Below are 14515 nucleotides of genomic sequence, written 5' to 3' on the forward strand. Positions count from 1 at the left end.
TCCATTTTGACCCAACGTTTATTGTCCTTTTACAACATGTCATTTTTGGTTTAGAAACTGCTTGTGATTAGTTTTCCAACATTAACTCAAAGCATGTAAAATAATATCAACCTACTCTCTATATAAACACCCAGCAACTGTGGCCCTTCATTCTCCTGCCCAGCTTGGGTAGGGAGAAGAAGGGAGGGCTCGAGAAGCATTGAGAGAAGTGCAGATACTTTACTGTGGGGAGTGGCGGTAGTGCCTTGTTTCACACCCACACAGGTCCCAAACTACAACAGAAATGGCGTAGGCCCAAGGCCCAATTCCCTGTTGGTAATTCACTCTCCACCTCCCCAGTGAAAATCGCTTTTATTTTATCGCTTTTGTTTTGTATTTTTTGCAACAGAAATCCCCTGTCCAGAGTCTGACTGTGGCTGAACTGTTCTGACTGAGGAATGGAGCAGGCCGTGGGCGCACCCCTGGTCCCTCCTGGGTGAGCGCCCCCACCCTCAGGGAACAAGGTCCAGCCAGACCAGCTCACAGCACGCTGGCCACCTCCACTTAGCCATACAGGTCATCATCATTGTCTTCCGTGTATACACTGCCACCTGTGCCGCCTCCACTGCCCTGACTGGGGCCAGCTCCACCCTGGTTTCCTGAAGGAAATCTGTGTGCGAAAGAACAGAGCGCCCCCCCCCAAGAAAAAGGGTTAGGACAAGGACTGTGTGAAATTTTCACAACTACCCCTCTAGTGTCCCCAAGACAACTTAAACATCGCCCACGTGCAGCCTACTTACCTGAAACTACCGAAGCCCCGACTCTGCTGAAGGGTTTGAGCAAACATCTCGTATTTCCGAATGTCATTGTCGCTGACAGAACGACGGGCAAAACGCATGGCTTCCTCAAAGTGATCTCGGCGGATCTCAGGCACTGGATCATCCTCTTCTACCTCCTGCAGGGTTGGTGACCAGACCACCAGGGACAGTTAAGACCCAGGCTGGATCCCTTCCCTGGCCTTCTGGCTCCCCATTACTGCAGTAGCCCACTGGTCTCCATGCCAGGCCAATTTTTCTAAAAATGAATCACTGTCCTGCTTAAAAACCTGTGAGTGCGTTCTGGAAAAGGCAAAATTGTAGGGATGAAGAAATCACATCAGAGCCAGGGGATTAGGGTGGCAAAAAAGCTGAGTAAAGTGGCCCAAGGTAACTTTTAACAGGCAAATTTTTACTATATGTAAATTATACCTCAGTAAACATAATTTTACAAATGTCAATGGCTCTCAGTGCTTATCACATCTGAATTACACCTTACCTAGTGACCTCATTTCCAGTAACATGCCCTTCTAAATTTATCCGGGTTTCCCTAATTCCTGTAATCCCACTTCACAGCAGTCTATTCAGACTGCTTATTTTCTTTACCCAAATTCTACTCTCCCTTCAATAACCCAGCTCAAACCCTCTCTCTTCCACTGAGAAGCCACTCCAATTGCTGTGACTTAGGAGTAGTCTTATCAGTAGTTTTTAAGCTTTTACAGGAGAAAGGAGGGATGTCACAGACCTCCTCCAAAAGTTAGAGAAAGCCATTCATTCATTCATTCTCTAACATGGTCCCAAGATACAGTGGGAAATAAGCAAGATGATATGGAGTACCTATCTTTATGGAGCTTAAAAAACACACACACAAACACCCCAAAATTTGCATTTAATTTCAAGAGGTCCATGGGACCACCAGTGGTAGACACATTTATGGATCCCAGGTTCTAAGCCCTGCTCTATTTGTTTATCTGCATGATCACACTTTGATTTTCCTCATGGAGCCTAATTCAGATTGAGCATATAGCCTGCCCACCTCTTCTCATCCTTCATAATTCCAGACTGAAGGAGTTAAACCTCAGTAATTCTTTCTCTTTGATGTCCTGCTAAATATCTCCGTCAGATGATCTTTCCAAAACCTTATACTCTTAACTCTAGTGGAGACCGTCCCCTGGCTCCCCGTAACTGGCACATATGGGGAAAGGATGCAAACTCACCATGGCTGATGGGTTAGTCTGCCTCTCTCGTTCTCGCCTAATTTCACTCTCGATGGATTCACGAATAGCCAGCTTGCAAGCACGCTGGCAAATCTCAGTCAGGTCAGCTCCAGAGAAGCCATTAGTCATCTTAGCCAAGAACTCCAAATCCACATCCTAAAGGAAGCAATAGAGTATCTTACCATTTAGCCTCTCCTCGCCTTGTGACACACAATCTTTGGGCCAGTCTAGCACCTCCAATTCCAGTTTGTCCCATCTTTCACAACCCTGTTTCATTCCTGATTCTAGATTACCCTAATACCCTCAATTCTTCCACCTTCCCTTTATAACCCTAACGCCAGAAATCCCCAATGGAATCTTGTACAGGAACCAAAGAGCATTCCACACTAGCCTGAGGACTCACATCAGTCCCCATGGCCCATGACTTTGCACTTGCCTTGGCAACTGGGGACTTGCGCAGGTTGGCCTTGAGGATGGCAACGCGGGATTTCTCATCGGGAAGCGGGATGTAGATGAGCTGATCAAGGCGGCCAGGTCGTAGGATGGCAGGATCAATGATGTCAGGCCGGTTGGTAGCGCCAATGATAAACACGTTCTTTTTTGTGGACATGCCATCCATTTCTGTCAGGATCTGGTTGATGACTCTGTCAGCAGCCCCACCACCATCTCCAATGTTACCACCACGTGCCTTGGCAATTGAATCCAACTCATCAAAAAACAGGACACAGGGGGCAGCTTGGCGTGCCTGTGGGAGGGACAGATGGAACTCAAGCATTAGCACAACTGGGTCTTTTAGACCTGAGAAAGAAAAGAAGATAAAGTGACCTTCACTGCCCTGGCTGAGCTGCCAGAATGAGATGGTTTTAATTCTCCTAAAGAAACAGCTTCTATCACTACCTTGCCCCGAAGCAAGCGAACAGATATCCCAGCTGCTTGTAGCTTACCTTGTCAAAGATTTCCCTGACGTTGGCCTCAGACTCTCCAAACCACATGGTGAGCAGCTCAGGGCCCTTGATGGAGATGAAGTTGGCCTGGCACTCATTAGCAATGGCTTTAGCCAGCAAGGTCTTCCCACAGCCAGGAGGTCCATAGAACAGTACTCCCTTGGAGGGTGTCATGCCAAACTTGAGGAATTTGTCTGGGTGCTCCACAGGATACTAGGAGGAAAAGAAGAGGGTTCAGGATACCCTTAGTTTGAAAGAAACTTAACCAAACAGAAGCATCCCCCTACCACACCAGAGTGTAAGATCCAGGTCCCATAGGCGCGGGCTCCTTAGTGCCTCAAACCTGGTAATAGCAGGTGCCTGAATTATGCTCTCACAGTTCTTGTAATGAATGTGCCAACACCCCAAGACCACCCAGCTCAATTACAAAGTACTGAAGCAGTGATTCACCCTGAACCAAGGAACCCTACCTGGACCAGTTCCTGAAGCTCACGTTTGACATCCTCCAGGCCCCCAATATCCTCCCAGGTCACCTGTGGCACCTCCACCACAGTTTCCCGAAGTGCTGATGGGTTGCTTTGGCTCAGGGCCCACTAAAATGGGAAGAAAAACGGGGGATGAGACTTACCAGAGAAGGGGTCAAAGTGCATGTGTGTGTGCCTGAGATGGGAGTGCAGTCCTTACCCGGAAGTCATCCATGGTAACTGCCAGGGAGTTCATAACCTCAGCATCGATCGTCTCATCCTCTAGGTCAATAAGGTCCATCTTCTTGCGGATGGCCTGCAGAGCGGCCTCCGAACACAAGGCTGCTAAGTCAGCACCCACATGCCCATGAGTTTCATTGGCTACCTGCAGAGAGAAGATCTACTTACTATCCTGTCTCTTCCAACCCAGCTGTCTCAGGAAGCTCAAAGACAACAGAATCTTGGCCCCTTCCCCTGACCCCTATCTCTGGGTTCTCTTATTTCTCTAAATATATACTAACAGCCCTTTCACTAGCTGGAATTTAAATATTCAAGCTGGACTCGGAATTCAAGCCAGGCCTGGAAATAAAGCTGCCCCCAAAATTCCGGTCTATTATTCTAATGCAGTGTCAACCAAGAAACATGCCAAGTCCAGTTTCCTGGATTCAATCTCGGTTGATTCCTTTCCCGTGCCCAGGAATCAAAACCAGTCTTTTCACATCTTAAGTTTATAGTCCTAGCAGTTCCCTTCACCTGCCTAGAGACAGCTATCCTAAACCCTGGCCAGCCCTCATCACCACTCCACCTGTTCCAGGTCCACATCATCTGCCAGCTTCATGTTCTTGGTATGGATCTGAAGAATTTCCAAGCGTCCTGTAGCATCAGGGATTCCAATATCTACCTCCCTGTCAAAACGACCTGTGGGACAGTGCATGAACACAGACAAGGCTCATTTCTGGTCCGGAGGGAAGAAGGAATAGATCTAAAGTGACCAACCATCCCAGTTTGCCCAGGATTATCCTGATGTTAGCACTCCAAGTTCCACGTCCTGGGAAGCCTGTCTTAGGCAAACTAGGAGGGCTGGTCACCCTGGACAGAACATGAGATAAAGGAAAGGACCTGTGTGCCCTATCACCACAAGGAGCTTCAAAAAATCCTCAGGATTAGGTGACTCAGGTAAAGGACAGGTGTGGGAATCAGAGATTAAGACCAGTAGAGCTATAGTCTCTTTAAGAGCAAGAATAGGGATGAAGGAGATTTGGGGTCCTTACCAAATCGTCGGAGGGCTGGATCAATGCTGTTGGGTCTGTTGGTTGCTGCCATGACAATCACATGTGCTCTCTGCTTTAGACCATCCATGAGGGTCAACAACTGTGATACAATACGCCGCTCCACTTCCCCATGGGTCTGTCAGGACAGGATACTGGTCAGAAGTGAAGTCAGGACCTGTCAACCCCCCACTAATCCCTTGGGTAAGTTCCTACTTTCTCTCTTTTGGGAGCAATGGCATCCAGCTCGTCAATAAAGATGATAGCAGGAGCATTCTTCTCAGCCTCCTCAAAGGCTTTACGAAGATTACTCTCAGACTCACCAGCCAATTTGCTCATGATCTCAGGACCTGAAAGGATACAGAATGGAGGCAATGTCAAAACTACATCCTTCCTCAATCCCAAAAGAAATCAGATGTTTTGTTTGCCCAATCCAGAGACAGTCCAGAGATGGTAACCTCTACTTACTTTCTCACAGACTCTACTACCAACTATCCCCAGTGAGCCACCAGGCCAGGCTGGAGAGAAGCCAAAGAACTCAGTATACTTATCTCACAGTTGAATTGAAAATGTGAGGATGACAGAAAATGCTCTGGGACCTCTGGCCAGAGCAGAAGCAGCACACCAGTTGGACCTCTACCAGCTAAATACCATTCTCAAAGAGCCAGTTGACCTTCCCCTAAACCCTCTCCAATAAATAAGCATGAACGTTTTGATTTCTCATCCTAACTTGCTCCCCCAAAATGTCTGTAGCTTGTCCAGAATTTTTCTCAAAAGGGGATCAATCAGCGGCACAAGAATAATGTATCTTCCTCTTGTTCCTTATCCATCTTGTAATGCACCCCAGCAGAAGAGAGTTGCCAAGTGTACATGTGGGCATGTATGCAAATGACTGTGTCCATGATTTCTCCAGCTCATGAGACTGAGTCATGCTCAGCTCAAAACTGGGTCCAGGCAAACACAAGGTGAACCAAGTCTCCTACCATTGATCAAGAAGAAGAAGGCTCCAGTCTCATTTGCCACAGCTCGAGCAATCAGGGTCTTCCCAGTCCCAGGAGGTCCATAGAGCAGGATTCCCCGCGGAGGCTAAGGACCAGTACAGAGGGTGTGATTGAGTTGAGACTCCCACTTTCTCCCAACCCCATCTACCCTAAAATGGTTTGACTAAGGCTCTATACAGAAAGGGTGAGAATAAGCTTAACCCTGACACCAGTAAGAATGAGCCCACAGCTATAGCTACTAGGGAGACAGTTTACTTCAAGCCATACTCAGTCCTCTTATCAGCAGAGAAAATACTGCTAGAAAGCTGACCTTTATGACTACAACTTGCATAGGAGACAAAGGGCAGAGAAACCACCCCAAGAAACGTCAGCGTGAGTCTAGAACTCGAATGTGAATGAATCTGAAGATCCTGAGACTAAGGAAAAGCAAAAGGCCATTGGGCCAAAGATTTGACTTTAGACAGACCAAGGGCCAAAGACTAGCTTAGTCTCTTAAGAAAGAGAGTTGCCAGAGGCCCAATGATTTCAATAATCACAACCCTCCAGGATTCATTATCACGTTAGAATGCTTTCCTTACCACCAATCTCAAGTTTTGCTCTTTGAAGCTGTCTTTTCTGTGGCCTCACCCACAGGCAGCACATGGGAAGTGCCCACATAGAAGATAACGTTATTTGTATGGTGCATACTAGAGGATGGGGTAATAAATTAATCCTCAGTGCATCCCATGATATGAAAACAGCTGGGAAGTGATATTGTAGACTAGCAGTTCTCAAATATATTACTCAAGGCCCTTTACGCTGCAAATTTCCTTATTTTCTACTTCTATTGGGCAACACTGTAGGTTGGCAAACTGGTGAGATTTGTTTTTACAGGGTCCACAAGAATGGTTTTTACATTTTTAAAGGGTTATAATAATAAAATATATATATTTTTTACACATATAAAATACAGATGCAACAGAACTTCATTGGCCTGCTCTGTTCTAGACTATTAGTATCTTTAATACATTTAGAGCCCTCTATAATCTCAAAGAATTTATTACCACCTCTCGAATCCAAAACAATGAAACATACATGAAAACAGGTCCCACGATCAGACACCAAGTAGTTGTTAATTACCACCCTAAACTATCCCCCAGAGCCCAAGATGCTCACCTTCACACCAATTGCCTTAAAGAGAGCAGGATGTCTCAGGGGCAGCTCCACCATCTCCTTGATCTGAGCTAGTTGTTTCCTGCAGCCACCAATGTCATCATAGCCTACTTCATTCAAGGACTCTTCCTCATCCTGAATATGGAGGAAACAAAAGAAAAGGAAAAGGCAGGAATACTACTATCAGTAAAAGCTAAGTTTCTCCAAATCCTTCCACAATCTGTCTTGTGTAGAGAAATCTGCTGTATGAGAAGAAATCTGCACTAAGGGGATAGTGCCTCAAACTCAAAATCCCAAGGCAAAGATTTCTAGCATAGCCTTTCCCTCACACTGTCCTCAGTCTTACTGTGAAGGGCTCCCCTAAGACCTAAAGTTGGAAACTCTGGCAAAAAGACAGAGGCCCGGATGCCATCATCAGCATCACTTCTTCAAAACTTAGTCCAACCACTTAGATCCTTTGAGTTCTATCTCAATTTTTAAAATTACTGGTATCAGGTACTTCCAAGAAACACCCAGACCCAGAAATGAACAGCTAGGAGGTTTCCCACCTCTGGAAGAAAGCTTAGTTCTAAAGAGCACCCCATCTTGATAGCTACCACATGACTGCCCCACTGAGGAATCGTGCAATCTGGTACTGGGATTAGGGAGAGAACTCACCTCTCGTTTGATAGGCTCCCCTTCACAGTGGATCACTGTGTCTGGAGCAACAATGCAATAAGGGCTGGGATCTGTCTCCACTACTTTGAACTCCACAGCACGCATTCCACCCCGGACAAGGAAAATGTCTCCTGTGAGAATAATTAGCATGAGGGCAGTCAGAAGTGTCGACTATGACTAAGTGAGAATTCTTCATCAGAACTTGGGGTCTAGAATGTCGTGTTCACTAGATATTGCCCTTTCTTCTTCCCACCCCCATGGTCTTAAGCATGAGGCAAGAGGAGAAAGCTAACCTGTGAGGAGTCCCTGTGCCACTCAAGAAAACAGTGAACAAAACCTGATCTGCCAGAAGTCCATACTGTTTTGACTTCTGGGGGATGCAACCCTAGCTTTTACAACCACCACCCATGGTAGAGTTGTGCTAAATATTAAATAACTTTGGACTGCGACACAGCCAAAATGGCCCACCTCCTCCTCCAGATTTAAGAAAAGACAGCTTACTCTCCTGGAGCAGGCAGTGGGAATAGGGTAATGGGAGAGTGGGAAGGAGGGCAGGGGGGAAGTGACAGCACACATGTGCATGTGTGCAGAATGTACGTGCATGCATATACATGAGAATGAGACAGATGCTCCAAGATTTACTCCCAAGTATCCCTACGAACCACCATCCTTCAGCTCAGTCCCTAGAATTATCTCTCACCTTTCCGGATGGGTCGATAGGCTTCCAAGAAGTACGGCTTTAGGTATACCTCAAAGAGATTGCCAGTGATGCCTTCCACTGTGTCATCGATGGGCAGCACATGGATGCGTTTGCCATACTTCACATCAGGACATGGCTGGATGCTGAGGATGACAAGCAGACTCCACATTACCAACCACACTGCAGCCCCAAGCACTGGGCATCCGAAAGGGCCTGGCACAGAGAGCTGATGGCGAGCGAAAGAGAAAAGGCAGGGATGGCTTTAGGTAAAGAGAGACAGGAGAGCAGGGTGGGAGTAAGGACAAAGGAACAGCTAAGCAGAACTAAGACAGGTCACACTCAGAGTGGGGTAGGAAGGGAAGCCACTAGAAGCTGCTGTGCCGCCCAATCCCAATCAATGAACCAAAAGGAAGACCCACACATCTGGAACCCCCACAAAGAAGACACGGGAGGGAGAGTCTTCAGTGAAAGATATCCAAGAATGACCCACCATTCTGGCTAATACTGGTGATCCAATATTACAAAGGGAGGCCTTAGTCCGAAAAGTGTGTCAGAGAAATAGAAATGAAAAAAATCATCTCAGCCAGGTGGTCAGAGTACCTTCAAAAAAGTGACTAAGCACCTCCAGGAAAAAGGCTACAAGAAAGCTAGAATCTATAAAAAAGAATCAGAAGCCTAAGAGATTTCTGGCTAGGTGACAGGTGGTTGGGTAGCAGTAGTTAGAGATGACTCCAAGATGGGGAAGCCTCTTGCCTTAAGTTAAGTCCAAAATCACTAAGATCGCAGCTATCGTGGGTCTGGCTCAAACTATGCCTCTCTCCTAGATTAACGTGGATCCTTAAAAAGACCTGCCAGGAGTCCACCTTCCAAGCCCACACTCCCATCTCATTCCAGCCCCAACATAGCCATTAATCCAACACAATAGGGAGGTTATTTGGCAGATACACACCCTCGTACAGCATCCTAAACCAGGGTCTAAGGCATAAATTATACCTCTGATAGGAAAAAATAAGGCATCAAAGTCATAGAAATGCCAACTTGTCCCAAAGGTCATGCAGAGGCAGATTTTGAAGTCCTGGGAAGGCAGAACGAAAACCTAAAGACAACCCTGAAACGTTGAGTCTTTCCATGGTTAGGAGGCTTCCGATGTCTGCAGCTGCCAAGGCCTTCGTGGAGGTCCTGCCTATAATGCAGGCAGTCTCTGGCCTCCCATCCCTGAGGAGCCAAGAACCCCCCACACACCTGATGACATCCCCTAGGCGTACGCGAAGGTTATTCCGAACAACTCTATTCATTCGAATCTTCTCATCAGAACATGTGTCATCAGAAAGCACAATGCACACAGCTTCCCGCCTCTTCTTTCCTTTCAGCAACACTGTATCACCTCGGAACAACTGGAGCTCATCCATCTTGGGCTGAGGAAAGAAGGTTAAGGCCTTTGGGTCACTGGGCCAGGGTGTGAACCGCAGCCCTGGAGGTTGGAATTCCCAGTAAACCCCACTCTATCTGTGGTCACTGCAAGAAAAATGAGAAAAGAAACCTGGGAAAAGCCCTCAGGTTTGGACCGTGGACCTAACTTACCTGGGACAAGGATACCACACTATTGTCCTCATTGATGGCTTCATCGACAATTAACCGATTGGGACGGTTCTTCTGTTTAAGAATGGCTGTTGATAAGTCATCACCTTTTGAACTAGAAAAAGAAAATCAAGTTAGTCCCAATACATGCTCTAGCCCGAGTCCCCACCAATTTCTAAAATGCACTTAGGAATAAAAATAGCGAGATGAAGCTGTCCCTACAGCAGAGAGTTCAGATGGAAGAAATTCAGTCCAGATCATAAAGAGTAATGTCTAGCACATATTACAATTCCCATTCCAGTAGCTCTTGTATTCTGAGCACTGGCCTCCTAGCTATAAAGTCTACGATCTGCCCCAGGGTCAGGAAACTACAGCCTAAGAAAATAAAATAGAAGTGGAGGCGAAGTACAATTAGAGAAACGAAAATCATCTTAAACAGGATAGAATAATGATTAAGAAAAGGGGCTCTGTAGTTAGACCTGCTGGGTCTGAATTCCAATGCTGACATTTCTTACTTAACTATGATCTTGGGCAAGTTATTTAACCTCTCTAGAAACTGATGCCCTCATCTGTAAAATGGGGAATATAGTAGTACCTATCTCAGAGGATTGTTTTAAATGAGATGAATGCAAAAATGTTCAACACAACACCCAGCACATAGCATTAATGGGAACTATAATTAGCACTGCAGAACAAGCACACCCTCTTTCCTTGCTAACTAACCTTGCAGAATGAAGTTAGCAACACAACTTCTCATAGGGCTCAGGGAGGCCCCAAGTCCCACCAAACAAGCCTGGAGACACTGAAGCAGAATTATTAGCATTACCCTCCTCACTGGCTAAACCTGTTGAATGCCAGAACTGTCTACATATCACAGGAATGCCAAACATAAAGATCATCGTATTTGGGAAAAACACTAACAAATCTGGAAGAGCCTTCAGAAAGAGGCTCAAGCTCAAAAGGTAATCTCTGCAAAGACACAACTCCATGGAGTTGGTTCAAAAAGTCAAAACCAAGGAATGCTGAGACATGGGACAAATCCAAATCCCTCTCACCCAAATCAAGGTTGCCTGAGTCTAAACTCAGTTTAAATTGTCCAGTTTCAGTTATTTCCTAGAAGCTAGGATCATTTACCCAACACCAATTTCTTAGCTTACCTCCAGCCTTCACTAGCTAAACTCAGTGGGCTCTCCCTTTGAAGAGCTACCCCTTCTTAGTAAGGCTTAGGAAAACATGTGCATTAACCAAATTAGGGAGGCCAGACAATGAAGGAAGCGAGAAGTAAACAAAAAGGTTTACCATGAATTATTTCCTCATTCAAAAGTTAATGAGTATATATTGTAAGCCAGGTACTGTTCTAGAATCTGGGGGATACATCAGTCAACAAAACAAGACAAAATAGTATTATTAGAAACATCTCCACAACTTGCAAAAAAAAGAGATGCCTATACTCTAGAATACCAGCTAGGGAGTTATAGGATTTTTACATCTTTGGATCTCCTGATACACCAAACAGAAATATAAATCTTATTCATCTAATAAAATTGTAAACTTTCTGCTGACCCTTTCACATAAGTTGCATCTTTAATCATAGACTTTAAACTAGTTTCCAAGAATGGCGTTTCCTAGGCTTAGACGTGCCTCCCCCAACCCAGAACTCTGAGCACAATGCTGTAGAATAGGCAAATTCTTGCAATGCTTATCAACATCCTGGAGGGCAAGTATGGTCCATATGACAGTTGAGGACAAATTAAACCCATCCATTCTCCCTCTCCCTCACATCTCAAAATACCCTCCAAGGGCTGCCGATCTTCCTGCTTGATCTATAGAACTGGGATGGGAGACAAATAATATAGTTCTAGTCATCATAGTTCGTATTTTAACCCCAAAGCTGCAGTCTAGGAAAACCTCCCATCTGCCTACCATTTCTGACCCTGGCACTGGGGATGAGTAGTATGCTCTTCCCTTAATTCCACATCTACCTACTGAGATCAAAGGAAGTAACCTCTAGAAGAGAATTCAGCCTGATCAGGGGCCTACAGCAGTCCTGAACTTTCTTTGGGGACACACCCCATTGTCTTCTGCGTGAGTCAGGCCCTTTCCAGAGCTCCAATGGGCCACAGGGGGCTTGGAGGGAATTCAGTTAAGTCATCAAGATGGCCTGGAGGTTAGAAACCAACTATGAAGCTCAGGTTCCAAGACTTTTCTTTTTTTAGTCTCAAAAACAAAAGACTGACTGAATAATCTAAGAATAGTTTAAGTATTAATAAGTAGTCTTTTTTTACATAGGCGACCGAGTAGTACTTCATTTGGATTCTGAAACTTGAAAAAAGGCACACACCTCAAAAGCCCTAAACTCTCTTCAAATCAGGAAGGTGATTTGCATAGAAGATGGATATCTTTTTTTCCCCCGGTATCTAAAGCTCTTGATTCTAAATTCAACGGACAGAGGTAGTCAAGTTTTACCTGGTGCTTTCCTTACAGGTGGAGGGCCCAGGATTTCTCAACATAGCAGCTTGGGGGGGAAACCCGTGAGTGTTCAAAGAGCTAGGACAACTCTTTAACGTTCACACCACGGAGGCTGAAATCTGGGAAGGCCCACAAAATGCAACTCAGATTCCAACGATGCGGCAAGAACTAAAATAGTAGGGAAAGGAAAAGTTCCTTTCTTCCCGCGCTCATTTCATAACGTCAAGGAAAACCGACTAAAGCTTTCTCACATGAATAACAACTGGCCTAAAACAGGAAGTCCAGGAGCGAAAAGCAGGGTCCCACTCTCCCTCACAGCTCCTCACTCCTCAGCTCGCAGAGGACGCTAACCCTGGGCCGGGCCGACCCGGCTCCACAGGGGCCGCGCTGAGCTTTCCCGAGCTCGCCGAGCCTTCCCCAGTCCCAGCCTCCGCCCGAGTCTCCGGGCTCCGAAGGTCTTCACGTGGCCCAAAGTCCACGCCCACCGGGCCCACTTAGGGCGCTGGGCCCGAGGGCCTGCTCTCTCCCGGACCAAAGGCCTTCAGCCGGAGGTCGGATCGCAGGTGGGCGCCCCACGGCCCCAGGACTCCGCGGCGGCAACGTGGGCCCGCGGACCTCACTGCGCCGGGACGGCGGTTCTAAGGGAGCCAATCAGGCCGGCCGGGGCCTGCATGACACAGCACGATCTGGCCCAGGCCCCGACCCGGGCCCAACGCAAGCCCCGCCTAGGGGGCGCGCGGGTGCGCAGCCAGGCCCAGCCGGGCCTGCGGCCCCTCATTCGGCCCCTTCCTCCCTCTCCTTCTCGGTCTCCCTCTGTCTTGGTCTCCACCTCTCAGACGCGCCCAAGGCCAGGCCGGGTTGGGCCTACCCAGCACGGAAGGGTCCCCGGGTGCGCGAACCCGCAGCGAGCGGGCGGGCGCGCGCGCACACACACTCACTCAGCTCCGGAGGCCATGGCGCGCGCCTCTCCTGGCCGGCGGCTGTGGCGGCCCGCGGGGTAACGGCTACAAGGGGTGGCAGGCGACCGACGGGGCCGGGGATCGGCTCTCCTGGGCGCGGGGCGAGCAGGAGCGACAAACCCGCAGGCGGCCTCCCTCTCGCTTCCTCCCAGCGGCACCCGGGCGGTGGGCGGGCGGAAGACGCTGGCTCCTGATCCGCGAGGGGGCAGCGGCAGCGACGACTCAAACGACGGCTGCAGACGCTTCACTGAGACCGAGCCGAGAAGAGCCGAATCATCGGAAGCAGAGGTGCTCTCACCTCAGCCAATCAGTGCCTGCCGTAAGGACTCCCGCCCGCCTCCCCGCGCCTCTCCCCAGCAACCCGCGGACCACAGCCAATCAGGAAATTCGCTTGCGGCCGGGCTCCCGCCTCAGGGATGCAACACGGCTAGTAACGCCACGTCAATTGGCTGCAACACTACGCTTCCTCGACGGATTGGGATTCTCGACCAATCAACGAAAGGAATGAGGCCAGATCGACTGGCGAAAGCAAAACCTTTAATCCCTTGGAGGCGGACTCTCCCACTTGGCTCCAATTCATTGGCTCCTGAGTTTATCCTGCTGGAAGAACCTGGCACAATGGATTGAACCCTATTAGTCTAGTGCTGTTGTAGTGAAAACCTACACACCCATCTTCTTCAAAAACTTGAGGATTCACCCTAAGCCCTCTACTTGCTCCTTCAAAATGCTGGCTCAGGCCCCCCCTACTCTGGACCCTTTGACTAACACCCCAGCTCTTCATCCATTCTACCCTATTGCCATTGCACCCTCTGGTAACCCTAATCCCACAGGCTTTACAGTTCCTTAGGGCTTGAAGGTATATGCTTCCTCTTACCACTGGGTATTAATGTTAATGGGTGAAGGAGGGAGGGCATTCAAGTCAAGAGGGGACAAAAGGCATCCATCCATAGAACAAACAGCAGATTTAATAGAGCCCAAAGCAGCAATAAAATTGCCTGCTGAGAGTTTTAGTTCTGGGGCCCCAAATGCCAGCTAGCCCTGACTAGATTCATTCGGCAGCTTTAGCAGCACACTGACCCAATTCACTCTTCACCCCTATCCACGCAGACACATTTGATGAGACCGTCAAATCCCAAATTTCCAGAATTTAGGATTAGGGAGGAGGTGAGCAGTCAGTCAGAGACACAGGTTTGCTTGTCTGTCCCCTCTAAGAATCAAATACTTGCCCTTGTCCTGAGAGGCCTGCCCAGACCACCTTCCAGACCCAACTCCACTCATTCTGTCACTTCAAACAGGATCCTGGGCTTCGGGG

The 14515-nt window shown here is 47.8% G+C and overlaps 1 protein-coding gene across 1 annotated transcript; it reads right to left on the bottom strand.

Moving 5' to 3' along the window:
- On the bottom strand, nt 1-13524 carry VCP (valosin containing protein). Its single transcript, XM_081067743.1, has 17 exons — nt 13183-13524; nt 9779-9890; nt 9440-9612; nt 8198-8340; nt 7498-7628; nt 6844-6975; nt 5671-5773; nt 4904-5037; nt 4691-4826; nt 4225-4337; nt 3640-3804; nt 3426-3548; nt 2956-3168; nt 2448-2756; nt 2012-2167; nt 780-934; nt 1-649 (listed from the first exon to the last, which is right to left on the bottom strand). The coding sequence occupies exons 1-17, from the start codon at nt 13197-13199 to the stop codon at nt 544-546; spliced, it is 2421 nt and encodes an 806-aa protein (XP_080923869.1). The 5' UTR covers nt 13200-13524; the 3' UTR covers nt 1-543.
- Between the last annotated feature and the right edge of the window lie 991 nt (nt 13525-14515).

Source organism: Rhinolophus hipposideros (genome assembly GCF_964194185.1).
Source record: "Rhinolophus hipposideros genome assembly, chromosome: 11".
In the NCBI taxonomy this organism is placed as follows: domain Eukaryota; kingdom Metazoa; phylum Chordata; class Mammalia; order Chiroptera; family Rhinolophidae; genus Rhinolophus; species Rhinolophus hipposideros.